The following is a 16,568-nucleotide window of genomic DNA, read 5'->3' on the forward strand; positions in this document are numbered from 1 at the left end:
TTTCAGTGCAAACCACTCTTTAATTTTCCTCTTTGTACAATAGAGCCAGCCACTTACAAAGTGCTAGTCTAAAAAACAGGTCTGGTATTACAGAAGACACACACCAGCCTAAGCCCATCAGCTCAGAGTCAGAGAAGGTAAGAGCTGGGCCACTTTTTCTGCAGTACAACAGTCTGTTCAGCATCTGAGCATCAGATTTAGCCCCACTGACACATTTCTTAGTGTCAGCACAGGAAAGGAAGTAAAGAGGAGAACAAAGGCTATTTCAGATGGATCTTTCCGTTAAAAAGGTCTTTTAATCCCCTTTCCTCTCCCCCCCATTTTGGAATGCCCGCGTGACTTTCTTTCAGGGTAAAACTAACAAAAATGCTGATCAGAGTAATTCAGTGCAGTGCTACAGCTTAAAATTTGATTTTTGGATGCTCCCCTCAGTAACGAGGAAAGAACAGAAATAAAATATTAAGAGTTGTAAAAATCCCAAACAACCCAAAAAAACAGAACAGCAGAAGCAAATAAACAATTCTGAACTCTAAACTCAAATTTCAATGCTTTAAAAGCAAAATTCTGCAGAACAGGATCATAATACTAATGTGACAGCTAGAGACAGGCCTCCCAGTCCTCCCTCCTCCTCTTACCAAGACATTCTCGTGCCCTGGCTAGGGAGCCATAGGTGCTGCCCTCCCATCCCACTGCCTGGATCAGGACAAGACAGCAAGCAGCCAGCTGTGCTTTTGCACGGCTGCAGCACAGAAGTCTAGGGACTGGCACGTGACAACTTCCTATGGGGCTTGTTGCTGAGAAGCGGAAAGGGAGCTGAGCTGGTGTGCCCGGAGTTAAACGATGACTGCTGTTATGTTGACAGGACAGTTATGGCCAGCAGTGAAGCTGCAAGAACCGTGCGGAGAGGAGAGAGTGACTGCAGGAACATGTTTTGTTGGGGGGGGAGGGAACAAGCCCTTGTGAGGCAATAGTCTTTCTTAGCCTTTGGTTCTGCCAGTGCACTTGGCTCCGAGAAGGAAAAAACCCTCCTGTGTGGTTCGCCACCTTGAGCTAGAACTTACCCTCAAAACCACAGATTCAGACTAGATTTTTCCTATTTTTCATGGGAAGGTCAGTTCTCTGCTGAGGACTGACCCAATCTAGGGTTCACCAGAGCCCTCACTCAAGAGCAAAGCTGGACTCAATTCCTGCAGATAACAGAGACAGTTTGGGTAAAGGTGGAGCAGGAAGAGCATCTGCCAGTTGTTTTGGAAGGATGGAGCAGAGCAACTGAGCAGCTATGGCAAAGGGAAACTGTGGCCAGGACCTTTACACCTGCAGCCTCTCAGAAGATGTTAGGGTGGGTGACATTCAAGGGAAGAGGACAAATGCTGAAAGAACATTGCAAAAGAAAAGTCACGAGAAAAGGACAAAACCTCACACAATCCATTGCACTGGGCTAGCATCCTTACAGGCGACAGCTTTGGGACACAGAGCTGAGCCTTACCAGAGTAAAAGCTCCAAGGAGACAATTAAATGAGCTAAAAATAAAAAATAAAAGTGCTGCAACCACACAAACCATGGAGAAGTGGTGGAGGCAGGGGAGTCCTTAGAGTGACCTGAAGGTGGCATGAAGGATGTAGGAGATAGATTGAGAGGACAAGAAATGGACAGCCTCACAGGTGATATTTTCTCTAGTGAAGAATAGGAGCCAGAGGTCTAGGAGCCGTATCCTGCAGCCACTGTGCAGACAAGCCCACACATGCACCAACCACGCGGCCAGGTACAATTTACTTCCAGTAAAATTACCCACATGGCAGGATTCGGTGTTCACATTTACAAGGCTGAGTCAAAACTGCCCAGAAGGTTCTGAAATGCATCAGCAGATGAAAGGATGCAAGAAGGAGAAACTCTTGATGCTTGGCAAGGGAACCGAAGTACAACGGCAGAGATGGCAACAGGCAAGCCAGATGGATGTAGATTCGAACTGAGAGCCTCCAGAAAGGGTGCACGCGCCTCCCTGGCATGGGGCAGGTGGGCCTGGGGCATCAGCCACATCAGAGGATTTACAGGAAGCCCCCGTTACCAATTCAGAGAATCTTACCTGCCACTCCACGGGCCCCACAACATTCAGCTGTGACCTCCAATTCCTACTCTCCCCAACCTCAGCTACAGCCCTCAGCCCAGCCCAACCCTGACCTCTGCCTCTAGCCACACAGCTCAGCCAGATTTTAAAAAAGAACTTTATCAAAGCTCCGATATATGTTATTTTTGGCCTCTAAATATACAAGTGTCAGCACCTATTCCTGACTCTCCAGTGCTATTCTGCAATCCCAAGCACTGAATCTTTCAGTGCTATGTTTTCTGCTCAAATCCTACAGAAGGAAGAAAAAATTTCAGATGCCTCAGACATAGCTTTAGAAGAGTGACCGCTAACACAGTGGGCGAGTGCTGGGCGGGGGGCAATTGCGACGCTTAGTTGGTATCCATGCCATCACACTCTTCTTGGGGAGGAGATGGAGCCATATGTTCTTCACTGTTTCGGCGCTGATAAAACAGCACATATGCAGCTTTTGTCTACCAAACAAAGAGGAAAAGAATCTGAAAGACTGAAGCAATCCATGTAGCTTAGCTAGAAATATAACACCCAAAGCAGGAACCACTTGCACCACAAACTTGGATTAGCCTCAGGCCAAGTACTCACCACTATTTGGTCTTCCGAAGCCACGGATACGCTGCTGTCATCAAAGTAGTACCACTTGTCATTCACTTTGTTCTTGGCATAGGCAGTGTCTGTTGGGAGGAGAGACTGCCACTCAGGTAGTGCCACCCAGCTGCACTGCGCCAGTGACATTCAAGACTCAAACCAGTCGTACGAGACGGTCCAAGAACTAACTCGGTCAGCAGCTGCCCCACACCTCATTCACTAACACAGCTTCAAGAACACGCTAGGTCACCTAGTGAGTCTAGAGCTATGTCCTGCATGGGACTCAGCACTAGTAGTAAGCAACACCAGCAGTAAGCAGCACCATCTCTGTATGCCCGTACTCCCTCCACCAGCTCTGAATGTAACAGCACAAAAATTCAAAGCCCAATCTTTTTTCTTTTGTGTGTGATGCGAGCTTTTACATGTACATATTTGGGACATTTAAAAGATGCAGGAGATAGAAAGCATGAGGTAGGCCCAGCCAGCATGGGTTCATGAAAGGCAAGTCCTGCCTGACCAACCTCATCTTCTACGACCGGGTGACCCACCTGGGGGACAAGGGAAAGGCTGCTGATGTAGTCTACCGACACTTCAGCAAGGCCTTTGACGTGGTCTCCCCCAGCATTCTCCTGGAGAAGCTGGCAGCCCATGGCTTGGACACATACACTCTTTGCTGGGTTAAAAACTGGCTGCATGGCCAGGCCCAGAGAGTGGTGGCGAAACGAGTGAAATCCAGCTGGTGACTGGTCACCAATGGAGTTCCCCAGGGGTCGGTGTTGGGGCCCATCCTTTTTAATATCTTTACTGATGATTTAGATGAGGGAATTGAGTGCACTCTCAGTGAGTTTGCAGATGACACCAAACTGGGGGAAGTGTCCATCTGCCAGAGGGTAGGAAGGCCCCGCAGAGGGACCTGGACAGGATGGGTTGATGGGCAGAGGGCAATGGGATGAGGTTCAACACGGCCTGGGGATGTTTAAGGAAAGGTCGTATGTGGTGCTTAAGGACATGGTTTAGTGGGTGACATTGGTGGTGGGGGATGTTTGGACCAGATGATCTTGGAGGTCTCGTCCAACCTTAATGATTCTGTGATTCTATAATTCTGTGAAGCACCATGCATTTGTGTTTTTTGTTTTTTTTTTTTTTTTTTAAAGCCTGGGACAAAGGGGAAAAAAATGTTAACCTGCTTTAAATTGCTACTGCAGCAAATAAGTCAGGAAAGCAAATGCAGAAGGGCACCAGACCCAGGTTCATGGCAAGGTATGTCCTCTGAACTGTGTCCCTGGCCTACGTGCAACTATTTGTCATACCTTGTCTGACACCACTGAGGGAACCTGGCAAGCTCTTGCCTGGCTGGCTCAACTGCTCGCAACCTCTGCTCCGCAGCTGTAATGCTGTGCCCATGCTGGATGAGCAGCTACGCTCTAGTTTGGTGCAGGGCAAGAAGCTGAGACTTGGAGTTGAACCGACAGCTTAAGCTGAAGACAGTGCCCCACCACTCTCCAGTAGGAACCTCCTTTCCACAATGTCATCATGTTCCAGCATTGAAAATAATGACACCCCTCGTTAACTGGAAACCCAGTTTGCACACTCTGTAACGACTACTAACCGGGGTCCTACAGTCATTAGATTCAGACCCAGGCAGCTGCAAGCTACACAAACTAGCTGGCTGCTCAGCAAATCCTAACAGGAAGGAAGCTTCCTTTCAATAAGATATTCATTTGCCTACAGAACACAAGTAAGTTTTGGACTAGACACCCTTGGGTGAGGGCTGCTGCAACTCTCCAGTGCACAGAGCCTCCCCTGGTCCCTCTGTCTCTATTTCCTTGCACACAGAAAGTACAGAAAAGCAGTTACTTACAGTGGCCTACTCCCATGGCTCCATAGTGATTGGAAACTGCAATAAGGTCATAGACATACGAGCCTCTTCTTGGATCACAGACAAACTCAGACATGTTTAAACCCCTGGAAGGAAATCCAACAGTATCAGTATGCCGGTAACCTGAAAACTTCCTGAAAACTAATTCCTGACACACCAGCGAAGCTCTGCTGGCAGTCAGCACTGGCTAAGGGTTGCGCTCTGCTGCTGACCAGCTAGATGTTACCAGTGTTACCAGAAACAGGAACCCTCTCACATAGGGCAGGTCCTAGTGAATTCATCAGGTGCTGCCAAAAGACTGCGAGGGAAGTGCTGAATAAAAATCAGTTCAGAGCGTGTCCATGTGTAGGCATGAAAAGCGAGATGGAAGTAGTAAGGAGTATTGCCTCAGCATCTGGGCTGAGGCACTCCCAAGCACAAATATAGGCTGGGGCTTTGAGCAACCTGCCTGGTTTCGCAGCAATCCCACGGTTTTAATCTTTTTTTCAAAAGAAACAATACCTGATAGTAACTGTAGTTCTCTGAGATGTGTGGAACTGATTAACGTTAAGATTAACGAAACCAAAAAAAGGTAATGCAGAGCTGATTCACATTCTGACTTTCTAGGAGTGTCTCTACCATGTAATATAACACACTTGCCCACCTTATCTGCCCAGGAGCAGAGCAACAGAAACAGGTAAACTGCTGATGTGTCCTGCACCTCGACTATTGCCCGAGTTTCGCTCATGCCTGCTGCCTTGTATTTCAACCCCTAAGACAGAACTGTTCCCGTTAACAACATCAGTAACAAGCCCACACAACAGTAACATCAGAAGTAGATTCCTCTTGACATGCAGACTAGCTTGAAGGAAGAATCCTACCTGATAGGGAATTCAACAACAGTGTCAAGTTTATCTCTCCAGTATCTGCTGTATGAGAAGCGTTTTAAATGGACTACCAAAATCTTGGGCAAAGACCACAAGTCAAACTTCTTTGTGGCCTGCTGATGTTTCTTACAGTTAGGGCAGTACCTGAGGAAAGAGTACAAACAAGGAAATGAAAGGCTAAGGTAAACAAAAATCTTCTGTCCTTCTGTTAGAGGATACATCAATACTGCAGTTCAGCCTCTGACTTAGAGAAGACATTTTTGGCTTGTGGAATATGCAGGAGAATACAACTCCCTGGAGGTGTCAAAGCTACACATTGCTTTCACTTTGTGGGTAAAATGTCCAATTGCAAGCACATTAACTGAACATTGTTCAAAAACAAATAAAAGGTTTAAAGGTTCCATTGCTGTTTTATTGTTTCCTGATGCAGCTCAAACAGGTAACAGGTACAAACATCTAATAACCTGTACTTGGAAATTAGTAACAAACAAGAACCTACCACACTATAAGTTGTTTTCTTACACACCTAGCAAACAACTTCCAAAGATGTTCTGTATGCACGTTAATCACACTTTGGTCACTTAGGGTGACCTAGGTACTGTACCTAATCCCTCAACTGGGGATTTTTCATACAGTTAGGAGTGTTTCAGGACGAGTACAAGCTGAAAATAAAACAGTAAAGTAAAAAAACTAGCCACACGCTAGCCGTGAAGTAGCCACACTTACACTGATACCACAACTGCTTCCTCTGATGCATCTGGAAGACAGATGTACGTTGGAGAATGAAAAATAGCCTAACCTCTATGTACCCAGTGTCTTTTTGTTTGTTTTAATACAGACAGGAAACAAGTACTTTTTATTAACCCATGCTTGCAGCCTACTGAGTCAGTGACTGAACAAACACACAATAGACTTCTTCACACCAAGACAAAGAGACAGACCTAGGAAATTATCAGAATCCCGTGACAAGTAATGTGAAATCAAAGAGTTACAGCATTTTATGGTAAATGTGACAGGCAGAAAGAGGGTCTTACCAAGGGTCATGTTCACCGAGCGTTTCCATAGTAGTAAAGAGCTCTATGCAGTCTCTGAGAGCTACCACAGCCTTCTTCTTCTGTGGTTGTAACAAACTTGAATGCTTTTCAAATGCCTAGTGAAAGAGATGCATGCTTTATTCAATTCCATGTAGGCTTTAATCCTTGACATCATGAAAATGAACACGACCACCTTCACTCTGCTGATGATTTCTGGACCTCTTCTCCACCCACACAATCAAGCTTCCAGCCACTCCTTTCCTGTGCTCTGAACAGTCCTTTTCACTTTTCCCACCTCGGGTATGATCCTCCCAGACTCCTCAACAAACTTAGAACTCCTCATACCTTAGCAGCAATAAAATAAGGCTGGCATTTACCAGAAGTAAATATTTTCTCAGTAAAAAAATATGTTTACAAGGTATGAAAAGGACTGAAAACACCCAAAAGCAGATACAAGGAATGATGATGGTAGTTTTATGACAGCTAGAACAAAAAGCAAATAAAATATCAATCTGCACAGCCTTATGACAATCAGACCATTAAACTTGTTCTCTGACAAGATTATGAAACCCCTAGTAAAGGATAGATAGCTCTGCAAACATATGGCATAGCTCAAGTATGCTGCAAGACATTCAGAATAATCAACAAATGTTAAAATCATTATGACATATGCTAAATGTATTCAAGTGATTGACAGAAACCAAATGATACTGGGGCAAAGAAGCTATCAAATCCTAGAGGAATAATCATGTTTGATACATACTTTCAAGTGAACCAGCTCTTGCTTTAAGCCATTCGATCGTTTAAGTGTAGCCTCTTAACAAGAAGTTTAAGCAAAATCTTTGCTGTTTTAAATTACATAAAAACAAGTATTACCCTGATAATGCACCTGCATTTTTTTCCTGGCAATACCAGAGGATGGTAAAACTCAGGCATTCTGGAATAAGCGAATGAAGTGCACTTCAACTTGCATTTGCATCCAGGTGATGATTTTAGGTATACGACACATAACACTTGCAACAAACATACAGTTTCGCACACACAAGCAGTGTCTGAAATACGATCCTGGCTCTCTGCCCCTACCTTCTATGAAGACAGTGATACCAGATAAATGTTCCTCTCAAGCTAGCACGAACATGAAATTGCATCTAAATGGAGTAACACCATTTCCTTTAATCCTGTCCCAAGAGTTTATACTCCAATTTGGTATACCCATGAGCCCAAATATGACTTAGCTACTGCCTAGCACTGCACAATGCCTACACATGGAAGAGTTGCTTTGTGTGAGACACATTTAACAAAGGGGGAGCTCTCTTCATAAGACAAAAACATATGTTCTTACTTCAAAGTTAAATTATTTTTGTTTTGGCAAGAGAGCGACAACAGATTGTTCTGTTACAAAGTGTGACTCAGAACCCACAGAAAGAACATTGAGGTTTCTACCAGGCTCTATGCATTTGGTTTAGGTGTGTTTTTTTTGTTGTTGTTGTCGTTTTTTGTTTTAATTTGAATGGATAATGAAATAAACGTGAAAAAAACTAAAGTATCTACTTTTAGGAACACTGGTAGCAGATATCAGCAATAACAGATCTATAGGCCTTATCTCTGGAAGATTTTAAGCAAGCTTATCACATGCTGGTTACTCAATTTTTTATGAAGGGGACCACATCTACATTTCAGTGTTTACTGTAATCTATTTAAGTACCATGAAAGTTTACACACACAATATTTATGAAAAGAGCATACTACAACCTGTGCCTCCTGTTCATCAAAGAGTAGCCTCCGCGTATCAGAATCCCAGTCAATAGCAAGCGTAGAAAAAGCTACAAGAAATAAGAAAAACGTTTGTTGTAAATATGTTCACGAAAGGAGGAAGAAAAAGTATACCAAGTCAATAATTACCATTCAATTTCAAGATTTTTCCTTCCACAATGGAGTTTATCTCAGATGTCCCATATGAATTCACAAGGCTAAAAGTGAAATGCTGCTTCTTGCAAGGCTGCAGGTCTCTTGTTGACTCAATCTGCATGCAACCATCAGAGTGGCATTCAATTTCTGTCAACTTTTCCTTGCCTTCCTGTCCGCCATCCTGATGGTCCATCTCTTCAATGTCACCTGGCAAAATTTACGACAAGCCAAATATTGAAGAGTTTCAGTGAAAAGTTTAGACTGATACCTCACGTTGACAGCTGTTTACAGGAGCCTATGCACAGTTGGCTTAGAATTTAATGAAAAACACACACAAAAAGAAATCTGTGCTTCCTAACCACTGCATCTGAAGCTGTATTTTGTACTTCAGCAAACGTCAGGTAAAACACTGGGGTTTATATCCCAGTATCAGACATGACGAAGCCTGCTTCATTCACAGCAGGTTATCAAACCACACCATCTGATAGCACAACCTAATAAACACCACAAAAGACAACCAGCAAAGGTTGCAATTAGGTGTCTTCACAGAAGGGAAAATGCAAGTCTCCAGGGAAGTTATTTCCATTCCTTGGTTAAAAATGGGCATGCTTTCTCCCCAAATTAAATTTCCCATGTAACTTGTTCCGATTGTTATTTTCAGCATCACAAGCAAATACTTTCTAGAAGGGAAGGGAAGCATGTATTTCTCATCACCATTAAAAGCTTCCTTGTAAACATCTAATCTAGGCACAATACCCCATGATTCTAGGTCCAGGAATACAAAATACTGTTTTCATTGCATTTCGCCAAAACTTGTCTTCACAGGATCTAACAGGCCGGTTTTCATCACAAAGGGCACATTAAGAAAGGATTCTCCTCTAGAGGGAGGCACCTGAACACCTAATAGAGAACCAAGAACTTCACTAACACTGATCAGGACAAATGCACACCACCTTGTTCTCCACCTGTTGCTTGCTGACATCTGATCTCTCTAGGAAGGAAAACGGTCAACGGGAATCTTCACCACACCATGACAAAGTCCTATGCAACAGTGCAATTTCATCTCTGTGTAAAGCTAAAATCTATCTACTGGAGCTTAAGCCACTTACGCACAACACAAACTAAATGCTGACAGAAGCTTTAAGCTGAAAAGCTTCCAACCAATTTTGAAAGACTTTACCTTCAGCTACACCACTGGAGCCATTGCAGGTTCCTTTGTCTGGGCAGGGCGTAGAGTACTCTTCTGCCAAGGGGAGTTTCACGTAGCGACTAAACAGAGGTAATATTTTTATGACACTATCATAACGAAGCTGTACATCAGAACTATTGCACCCTCTCCACCACCAGTAATAACAGTCCCTGCCATCCAATTCCCCTCAGCAAACCAGCATCCACACACTGGGAGCTCTCAGAGTCAAACAAAAAATTCAGTAAGTTTATGTTTTCACTGCTTGTACCAAGTTTTACAGGTAGAAGTAGCATAAAAATAAGTTACGGTGACCCATCAAAGGAGATACAGGAGAGCCCTCAAAACGTTTCCCAAGTTGTGCTCCTGATGTGTTTTGCAAGCAGGTAACTTCTGTTGGGACCACCACCAGTATCATCATCATCTCACAGCCCCTGTTTCTACAGAGCCCAGAAAACCAGGACCCTGAGATGCCCTCGTGGCCTCCAGACACTTACGTAATCCAAGTGCTGGTTGGTATTCCACAAACAGATCAAGGAAGAAAAATTCCCAGTAAAAAGGATTCAGTGATCTTATTGCGGTCTAACTCAATAAGGAAACCCTAGAATTCTGCACAGGTATAGACGTAGACGTGGCTTACCTGATCTGCTCCAGAACTACAACGTACAAGTGATCCACAGTGAGCTTGTGTTTCGGCACGGATATCAGTAGCGGCTGCCCAAACAGAACGGTGCCTGAAGTATTGCTGGATTGCCTCACTGTCTTTTCCCGAAAGTAAACGGAGAGAGTAACATACTCTGAGCCATCCTCGCTTGGCTTGCAAACTTCGTATCTGTTTGAAAGACAGGTATTTCCACAAGTTATTTGTACTGCCGAGAAGCACAGCAGGTAGAACCAATATTAACTCAGGCCAACAACTCTCTCCACCATGGTCTGCTGAGAAGGACAAAAAGGGTTGTATTCCGTGCCTTCATGTCAAAGATATGTTTCCTGAACACTTCCCACGGCCCACACTGGCACAGGATACATACCTGCAATCAGCTCAGCTGTCACCTTCCCTCTGCCTTTACCTCCTATATTTACATCCATATTGTCACTTGTGTCCCCAAACGCTATCCTGACAACTAGATGTTGTTTCAACCAAACCACGGCATCAGTGAAAAATACTAAATGAACTTTTAAATCCCTGAAACAGTTTTGGTTCTGTCTAGGGGCAGAAACCCTCTCAACACCTTGGGTCTTGCACTCCCCCAGCCTCTTGTACAGTTAATAGCCTGGGCTCACACCAGTGACCAGCCAATGCTTCAGGAAATCAAGGGTTGGGAAACATTCGCTTCACAGAAAAATCCAAGGGCTGTAAACACAACAGAAACATTCTGGAAGAAACTGGTGGGGAACGTGAAACTTAAGGGCAGCCTTGGTTGCAGTGATCATGAAATGGGGGAGTTTTGTATTCAGAGGGCAGCAAAGAGGGAGCACAGCAAGCTCGCTACCCTGGACTTTGGGGGAACACTTTGGCCTCTTCAAGGGTCTGCTTGGCAGAATACCGTGGGACAAAGCCCTGGAGGGAAGAGGAGCCCAAGAAAGCTGGTTGATATTCAAGGATCACCTCCTTCAAACTCAGGAGCAATGCATCCCAACAAAGAGGAAGCCAGGCAAAAACAGCAGGAGGCCCGCATGGATGAACAAGGAGCTCCGGGCAAAACTCAAGCACAAAAAGAAAGCATGCAGACAGTGGAAGCAAGGACAGGCAATCCTGGAAGAATGCAGAGACACTGTCTGAGCAGCCAGGGATCAGGTTAGGAAAGCTAAAGCCCAGACAGAACTGAATCTGGCCAGGGACATCAAGGGCAACAAGATAGGCTTGTGCAAGTACATCACTGATAAAGGAAGATTGATAAAGGGAAATTGTGGGCCCTCTCCAGAAGGAAACAGGAGACCTGGTTACCCACGACTCAGAGAAGGCTAAGGTACTCAGTGACTTTTTGCCTCAGTCTTCATTGGCAAGTGCTCTAGCCACAAAGCCCGGGGGCAGAAGGCAAAGGCAGGGAAACTGAAAGAATGAAGAACTGCCCACTGTAGGAGAAAATCAGGTCTGAGACCATCTAAGGAACCTGAAAGTGCACAGGTCCGTGGGACCTGATGAGACACATCTGCAAGTCCTGAGGGAACTGGCGGATGTAGTTGCTAAGCCTCTCTCCATCACATTTAAGAAGCTGTGGCAGTCTGGTGAAGTTCCCAGTGACTGGAAGAAGGGGAACAATCCCCATTTTAAAAAGGGAGAAAAGGAAGGCCCAGGGAACTACAGGCCAGTCAGTCTCACCTCTGTGCCCGGCAAGGTCATGGAGCAGATCCTCCTGGAAACTCTGCTGAGGTCCATGGAAAATAAGGAGGCGACTGGTGACAGCCAACAGGGCTTCACTAAGGGCAAATTGTGCCTGAAAAATCTGGTGGCCTTCTACGATGGGGTTACGGCATTCACGGATAAGGGAAGAGCAGCTGATGTGGCCGACCTGGTCTCGTATGAAGCATTTGACACTGTCCCCCATGATATCCTTGTCTCTGAACTGGAGAGACGTGGATTGGATGGATGGACCAGTAAGCAGATAAGGAACCGTCCGGATGGTTGCACTCAAGAGAGTTGCAGTCAACAGCTCAATGTCCAGGTGGAAACCAGTGACAGAATTCCTCAGGGGCTGGAATTGGGAGCGGCAGTACTTAACACCTTGGCTGGCAGTATGTACAGTGAAACTGAGTGCACCCTCAGCGAGTTTGCTAATGACACCAAGCTGTGTGGTGTGGTCAGCACACTGGAGGGAAGGGATGCCATCCAGAAGGATCTGGATAGGCTCAAGAGGTGGGCCTGGGTGAAACTCGTGAGGTTCAGCAAGGCCAAGTGCAAGGTCCTGCACCTGGGCTGGGGCAGTGCCGAGCACAAACACAGGCTGGGCAACAAGAGATAAAGAGCAGCCTTGCAGAGAAGAACTTGACAGTGCTGGTAGACAAAAACCTGAATGCGAGCCAGCAATGTGCCCTTGCAGCTCCGAAAGCCAACCCTATCCTGGGCTGCACCAAAATCACCATGGCCAGCAGGGCAAGGGAGGGGATTGTCCCCCTCTGCTCTTGTGAGACCCCACCTGGAGCCCTGTGCTCAGCTCTGAGGCCCCCAGCACAAGAAGGACAGGGATGTACTAGTGAGTCCAGAGGAGGCCCACAGAGACGAACAAGGGGCTGGAGCACCTCTCCTATGAAGACAGGCTGAGGGAGCTGGGGCTGTTCAGCCTGGAGAAGAGAAGGCCCCGGGGAGACCTCCCAGCAGCCTGCCCGTGCCTAACGGCAGCTACAGGAAAGCTGGGGAGGCACTCGTTGTCAGAGGTTGTGGTGACAGGACAAGGAGTAATGGCTTTAAACTAAAAGAGGGTAGGTTTAGATGAGATACAAGGAAGAAATCCTTCACTCAGAGGGTGGTGAGGCCCTGGCCCAGGCTGCCCCATCCCTGGCAGTGCCCAAGGCCAGGCTGGATGGGGCTGGGGGCAGCCTGGGCTGATTGGAGGTGTCCCTGCCCGTGGCAGGGTGGGTGGAATTAGATGATCTTTACAGTCCCTTCCAACACAAATCATCCTGTGATTCTATGAAAACAAACAGCTCCAGAGAGCAGTGAGAAAACAGACACAGCTTGTGCTACTGGATGAAACAGCAACATCAGATACTCGCTTTTATAAGTGTCAAAAAAACTACATGGCCCAACACTATTGCATTTTTCACCCCGATATGTCTTCTGAGACTATTCATTAGAAAATATTTATGAGATCTCAGGAATGCCAAGTCATACTGCTCTTTAACTTGGTGAGTCACCTGTCCCAGGCTTATATTTCTTTTTTCATTAAAACTGAAAAGTTTTTTCAGAAAAGAAAAATAAATATTTCCTGAAAAGATGCCACTAAACATAACCACAATCACATATCTGGACATACCAACTCTCAACAGCTCTCTTACATCAGAGAAGCCACTTTCTTTCTCTCGAGAGCCAAGAAACAGATTTTTGCTCCTGTGTTCAGAAGACCCTTGCAGGGCAGGGAGCGGAACAATTTCAGAGTTGCAGTTCTACTTCATTCTATTTAGAAAAAAAGTCTGGATCCCAGCTTGAAGCTTTCTCTGAGTCTATGTATGTCAGTAGAAAGCATGAAGAAAAATATCCCTTCAGAGAGTTTCATCCCAGCCTCCAGGAGCACTAGCGATTAGCACAGCCCTCCAAGAGCAAGCGTGCATATGACAATCCAATGACAATGACTGCTGAGGTTTTCTACACTATCGATGCTATTCAGTGAACCAACAGCACTGGATACAGTTTGCACCTTCTGAAGTTTCCTGAGAAACAGCACCACAAAGAGTTGAATTATTTTACTTAGTACTGTTTAAATAACAGGAGACCATAATACTCAGAGTATCACCGATGATTAACTCCAGGTCCTATGAGACCCTTTAGGCTGGTCTCCTACAAAACAGACCAGTACACGACTTGCCCAAGATGTACACGTTCCTCAGCATTCTGGTGACTGCCTCTCACACCACCTACACTGCTGATTAAAGCAGCCCCCATTTACACTCCATCCTCACGCAGGTCCTGTACGAAATCCTGCCTCTGTGACGGAACAGATGGGAAACAATGAAAAGCTAAGTATTACCTACACACAGGCGTCATCCACCACAAACAGCCAGCGTGCTGTACCCTTACAACACTCCTCAAGAGAGCGTCTTGCAAACTTCTTACTAGAACATCCCAGCTTGGTTACTCGAGTGCCCCTCTACCTACTCCGCTGCAGAACGGCTGTTATTCTAGTTTTAGAGGCAGACGTATCAGAATCAGGATCACTTTCTGAATCTCTTCAAGAAGAATACAAAAAATCAATTAAAGAAATTAAGAAAATACTTTATCCACATTTTAAGGAAGCCTACAGAGCTGATACAGGGAATTAGATGACAATGAACTGTACTTCTGTACCCTAGAATTTGATTGAAATAATAGAAGATAAAGATGACGCTACACCAGATTACACAACATGGTTTTATAAATCAGCCATCTGCTCACCAGCTACCACAGTGAACGTTCCCTTTATAATTCATGACAGCTGTTTACAGATGTTATTCAGTGAAGCACCAGCAAACAGGGATGGCCTTGACCAGCCTTCAACCTGACAAAAGAGCACCAGGAAGCTTCAGGCTTATGGTTACTATTCACAAAGGAGGCACCGAGCAATGAAGTAGCTCACTTTTGATCCTTTGCAAATTAACATTAAGCAAGAGCACAGGAACATGAAAAACTACAGGAAAGACAAGGCAGGGCAATGCGAAAGGGCACTACAAGCAGAAGACAGTCTGAGCTAAATGCCAGGGTAATATATCTACCACAGATACCTATCTATCACATACCTACCCACACACACAACAGTGTGTTATTCAAACATTCCCTCCAGAGCACTGGGATGTAACATTAAATACAGCTGGAAAACACTGCGTGGGTCACAGGTCAGTACATAGCAACAACCAAGAAAACAAGCATATTTTGTAAGTGAACAGAGAAGGGTAGAAAAATGCTACTGAAGAAGCTGACAAACAGATCCACCCGAACAGGATTACCATTCCACATCAACCCGGACACGCTGCTGTGAAGTTACAGTATTTTCAGAAGTTGACAATAAGAATGAACAGAGGCCTAGAAAAAAAGCCTGAGTGAAAACAAAGCATGTATTCTATCTCTTCTGGGAAATGGAGATACTCCTAATCTGTTTACTTTCTTTCATAACATGAGAATAAACACAATCGAGTGAACTAGGAGACATGAAACTGAAAGTAAAACATTTTTAGACAACAGGTAGATTGCCCTTTAGAAGTCTGTCACAGGATTTTACAAGTCGTGCAGAGGAGCAGGATTAAAAAGGATGAGGGTACTCAACCAGTAAGATTTTTCTAAAGGTTAAAGAATACAAACACATACTGGAAGGGATACAAGCTCTTGTAAACAAGCAAACAACTGAGAACAAGCTTCCTAGATTAGCTTGCTACAGTCTCACACATTTTAGATTTCACACAAAACTACTGGGCTAGCTGGTTTGCTGACCTAACAGTGCAATAACTGTTCTAGCTCTTCACAGTAACAAACTTGACCTTTCTGCAGCCAATTGTGGTTTTCAAGACCACCTAAACATAAAACACAGCATATTGTAAGAGAAGGCAAAAAACACAGTATGTATGCCAAACCAAATATATTTTATTAAACTATGCAGCTTTGATAGGTTAAAGGTGACCTGCAAATCAATTTGTGCAACTTTCATCCACGTAAGCAATACACGTTGCATTATATGCTCCATTAGCCAGGCTAAGAGAACAGGGAGATCTGGTTTATCAATCGAAACATTTTTCTTCTTAGGTCTTAGGAACTAAGAAGAAATACTAAGAATTGTGCCCATATAGCAGTGGGCCATGGAGTCTGCTTTCCAGTAGCACTTACCTGACCCCTTGTAGGCCGGCTCCGAGCTCCAGCGGGATCCCTGGGTGATGTGATATCACCAGCATGGTGCATGCGGGGTGTTACATTGGAGCGGGAGCCGGAGGTCCTAGTGGGGCTGCACTTCATGGAACCTAAGAAAAAGAAATAGTAAGCGTTTTGGTTATGTGCTGAATGCTGCTCTCTGCTTAGCCTGGAGAATGAGAGCATTCAGCACAAACACTGAAACGATTTTTTCAAATTGATTTGCAGACCACCTTTTCATGAGTGACTTTCTGGTCATTTGCCACAGAACTCCCTGTCCTCTCACAGTACCACCGTGACTGCAGACAAACGTTTACAATGCTGCAATAAGTGGGTTAGTCCCACTGTTCTTTGGCTGCACAGCTCCATGTGTCATGCCAGCAACCTTCCTTATATCAAAACCCTTTGTTTCAGCAAGTACCTTACCTCTTCGCTGATGCTAAATATTAATAACTCTGCCATCAGGACTATACTACGTTT

At 45.0% G+C, this 16,568-nt stretch overlaps 1 protein-coding gene across 2 annotated transcripts in view; it reads right to left on the minus strand.

The window, feature by feature from the left end:
• USP4 (ubiquitin specific peptidase 4) overlaps positions 1-16,568 on the minus strand; it is a 46,335-nt gene continuing 29,767 nt past the window's right edge. For both annotated transcript variants that reach the window (XM_083795410.1, XM_083795409.1), the window contains 9 exons: positions 10,200-10,391; positions 9,554-9,642; positions 8,368-8,580; positions 8,218-8,288; positions 6,466-6,581; positions 5,426-5,575; positions 4,548-4,651; positions 2,684-2,772; positions 1-2,556 (listed from right to left, as the gene is read on the minus strand). In XM_083795410.1, coding sequence (XP_083651536.1) covers positions 2,455-2,556; positions 2,684-2,772; positions 4,548-4,651; positions 5,426-5,575; positions 6,466-6,581; positions 8,218-8,288; positions 8,368-8,580; positions 9,554-9,642; positions 10,200-10,391 — 1,126 coding nt within the window. In that variant the 3' untranslated portion in view covers positions 1-2,454. The remainder of the gene's footprint in view (positions 2,557-2,683; positions 2,773-4,547; positions 4,652-5,425; positions 5,576-6,465; positions 6,582-8,217; positions 8,289-8,367; positions 8,581-9,553; positions 9,643-10,199; positions 10,392-16,568) is intronic.

The sequence above is a fragment of the Anser anser genome (assembly GCF_964211835.1).
Source record: "Anser anser genome assembly, chromosome: 12".
NCBI lineage: Eukaryota > Metazoa > Chordata > Aves > Anseriformes > Anatidae > Anser > Anser anser.